This window comes from Hakea prostrata, chromosome 11, assembly GCF_041222555.1.
Source record: "Hakea prostrata isolate BN-2017 chromosome 11, UWA_Hpros_2, whole genome shotgun sequence".
NCBI lineage: Eukaryota > Viridiplantae > Streptophyta > Magnoliopsida > Proteales > Proteaceae > Hakea > Hakea prostrata.
Genome location: NC_142610.1, coordinates 20727903 through 20731623, shown reverse-complemented (window position 1 = coordinate 20731623; position 3721 = coordinate 20727903). Strand labels below are relative to the sequence as shown.

Genomic DNA, 3721 nt, shown 5'->3' with positions numbered 1-3721 from the left:
AAATTGCTTTTATGGTGATTGTATACATTAAGATGATATAAATTTAATTATATTATGGATTTTTTTTTCTTTTTATTTTTATACTCAACACTCAACATTCAACATATATGGGTAGATTGGACCTGAATTAATATATTTTGTGGACCCCATAATTGCTGAATTTAGGGTTCAATTGGTTCGGTTCCCTGGTGCTTCAAGACTAAGATAAAGAATAAAACAAGAACAGCTGGTGCCATCAAAATTGAATGAATGAATCAAGAAGATAAGGGATCTGTGCTTTGGAAAAGATGCATAGAGTCTTTCTGGCACCTTGGAATTCATGCCAAACAAAATATATTTTTTTATTCTTTTATTTTTTAAAAAATAATATATCTCTTTTGACTCTAAGGTGAGATAATTTTTTTTCTTAAGAAATTAAATATAGAAATTACACTCAAGGTTTAAAGTATTCTACGATACCATATAATACTAGTCAACACGTATCTATATTTGATTCAACCAATACGATATATTTCGAAATGTCTCTCCATTGAATTACACTAAAATACATTAAGTTAAAGTGATACAATACTTGATATAAAACGATACGTCTCTTAAAATCACCTATACGATACTTGAGATAGCGATAATTACACTATGAGGTGATGTAGGAAACCTCTTAAACTTCAAAAAAGTGAAGAAAATTTAAGCATTAGGCATGCGTATGTATGTTTACTATTTTACTCTCATGAATTTGTATGTACGTGAAAGTAAAGTTTAAAGTTTTCCATAATACAATACAGTACTAGCCGATACATATTCATATTGTATACAAATAATACGATACTTTTCCATATATCTCTCTATTGAATTGTACTACAATAAATTATCAAATACACGATATAAAACGATACGTCTCTTAAAATTACTAGATTGATACGATACTTTAAACCTTACGTGAAAGCATATGAGGCATCTACAATGTGAGCATCATATTTCACATAAAAAGAAGCTCTATCTTGTTGGCATTATTATGCATGTAGAAGGCATGAAATGATTGTCCTCTCCCCTCATGGAATATGAAATGATGCTCCACTTGATGGCCTCGTATGTTACACTATTCGTAAGATCCCGGCCCGAAACATATGACACGATGACTCGGGTCAAGTCGGAATCAATTTGGTTTTGGAGTAGGTTTCGATATCTCTATCATGTGAAATGACATATTTACCCCTCTTAGAGAAGAATGATTTTAGGGATTGACCATCATCAGCTCAGGTCTGGGAGGGCAAGCGTACCCTACCCTTCCAGATAGAAAACCAAACCTGCTTGGGGCAAGGAAATTTAGTAAAATAGATTATCAGGATTTTGAGCTTCTTTTATGAAACTGGAAATATTTTATAAGCATGATATTTATATAAGCCAGAGCTAAAACGTAGTATATTCGTTGATTTTTGCCTATTTCGTCTCCACTTTTCCTCTTTTCTCTCTCCCCATCACAAAAGGGGAAGAACCCTAAAGAGCTATTTTTCACCTGCAAGTAAGTCTTCCCCCCTCTCTCTCTCTGTGTGGCAGGCTCTGTTTTTTGGATTCTTCGTTTATGGGTTCGGATGATTTATTTGCATTTCGGTTTCTGTTGTTAAAAGTTAAATTTTTATGCTAAATCTGCCGATCGGGTCCTTGTTTGGAGAGATCGAAGTTTAAAACCCTAAAAGATGATTTTTTTTTTCGGTGGTGAACGGAATGCTAACCACGAGGTTTTCATTTAAGACCTTGTTAGGCATTCAAGATGGTGTTTTGACCATCTAAGCGATGATTTTGTAAAGATTAGGTCAGATTCATTTTTTTTCGTTTTGCTTGTTGGATCCATGTTTAAGCTATTGGTTTGTTCAGATGCTTTTTTTATTCTGTGATGTTCTGATTTCGATTTGTACTTTTTGTTTTCCCCTTTCTATTCGTAGTTGTAATCTTGTTGGTATTTATTTTTGTTTCTTTTGGTTTCGAATCGTTCGTTGGTTTGGCAGGCTTTGCTAGCAGGCAATGTGGTAGATGGGTTGAACGGGAAAGAAAACAAAGATTATATTTTTATCAGTGATATTTCTTCCTTTATAGATATAATGGACGACGATGGTGGTGGTTTGAACCTGCGTAATTGGGGTTTTTATGAACCTTTGAAAGGGCATCTGGGTCTGCATCTCAGGTCGCCCGTGGCAGAGCGGGACACTAAATCTAACTTCACTGGGCGCGAGTCCGCTGTCATGGTTAGTGCCAATGGAGCTTTCCATCATAGAGACTGTGGTGTTTCAGAAACACCAGTGCCCATGGAATTTGCGAGAGATGGTTGGATGCACCCGAGAGAAAAGTTTCTGCATGTCTTACCAGGAAATCCCAATTTTGCTGTTCTGTCGGAGGCTTCTGGTCCTCATCCCTTGCAAATGATTCAGCAACCTGATCCAACTAAGGATGATAGATTGACTAGTATGGAAGAGTTGGGAGGTAAAAAGGAGGCACCTTTGAAGAAAAGACAAGGTGGCCGCACTGCAAACACCCAGAAGTCTCCAAAACCGAAGAAGAGTAAACGGGCCCCTGGAGTGCCTAAGGACGAGAGTAATTCTTCAGTTCCAAGAGCAAAGCCAGGAAAGAAGAACACTGGAGTTGTGAACACTGGGGTTGTCATAAATGGTATTGATATGGATATTTCAGGTATTCCAATACCCATTTGTTCATGCACTGGAGCCCCTCAACAGTGTTACCGATGGGGATGTGGTGGGTGGCAATCGGCTTGCTGTACTACTAGCATATCTATGTATCCCTTACCAATGAGTACCAAAAGGCGTGGTGCGAGGATAGCGGGACGGAAAATGAGCCAAGGAGCTTTCAAGAAGGTGCTGGAGAAACTTGCTACTGAAGGTTATAACCTCTCCAATCCGATTGATTTGAGGCCTCACTGGGCAAAACATGGTACCAACAAATTTGTCACTATCAGGTAGATGTACAATGTGGATCCATAACTGGGCCTCCAATTGCATTTGGTCGGTTTCTCCTGTGTATATACTTGTGGCCTGTTGCGGAGGCTTCTCGGATATTGTGTAGTCAAATGAATTTTCAGTTCTGTTACATGTCTTTTAAATTCAGAAACTCAGCTTCCCTGGATATGTTGTTCCTTTTCTTTCCCAACTGTAGTTCAATCTTATCTCACTGCCAGGATTTAGGAGATAATGAATGAAATTTAATTTCTTGAATCCTTGTAGGACAATTTACTTATGTGTTAATCTTTTGCTCAGTTGTTCTTAACAGAAAATTTTGTGTTGTTAATTTTCTTTGCCTTATTCTTAAGGGCATCTCATTGTACGTCACAGTACTTTAAGAACAGTATGTCTATTGATTCTGTACTTGAACTTGATGGTTCGAGTTATATTGAAGGATGTGAAGAGGTGATGGTGTATGTTTAATATTATTGGAGTTTCTCCTTCAGTTAATTTTTTCCCCCATTCATCTGATTAATTACATTTAGGGTATTCATATCTTCTAGCTTAGATTTTGTATGAAGTATGACCTTGAATAGAGCTGATTGCAAGGTAAGGATCCATGTCGCTGACTCCATTGAGGTTGGCTAAGGCTTACTTGTTATAGCATCTTCTAGCTCGTATGTTAGTTGACCATTTTAATGTCTGATTCGTCCTATATTAGTTGAGCTCACGCTGTTAAGTTGGGAGAAGGTGTTTGTGGTATTCCTTCTAAT

General features: G+C 37.2%; 1 protein-coding gene across 2 annotated transcripts; it reads left to right on the top strand.

Annotated features, from left to right (window-relative positions):
* The first annotated feature begins 1355 nt into the window (after positions 1 to 1355).
* LOC149000771 (protein BASIC PENTACYSTEINE2-like) lies at positions 1356 to 3221 on the top strand. 2 transcript variants are annotated; one of them, XM_089140433.1, is made up of 2 exons: positions 1356 to 1519; positions 2092 to 3221. In XM_089140433.1, the coding sequence occupies exon 2, from the start codon at positions 2097 to 2099 to the stop codon at positions 2967 to 2969; it is 873 nt and encodes a 290-aa protein (XP_088996559.1). In that variant the 5' UTR covers positions 1356 to 1519; positions 2092 to 2096; the 3' UTR covers positions 2970 to 3221. The 2 variants fall into 2 exon arrangements, with proteins under 2 accessions (XP_088996559.1, XP_088996558.1); XM_089140432.1 differs by having other exon boundaries at positions 1357 to 1519; positions 2004 to 3221.
* Positions 3222 to 3721: the final 500 nt, after the last annotated feature.

What these genes read in the sequence shown, in the direction of transcription:
- LOC149000771 (XM_089140433.1), top strand. Translation starts at nt 2,097, where the DNA reads ATGGACGACGATGGTGGTGGTTTGAACCTGCGTAATTGGGGTTTTTAT.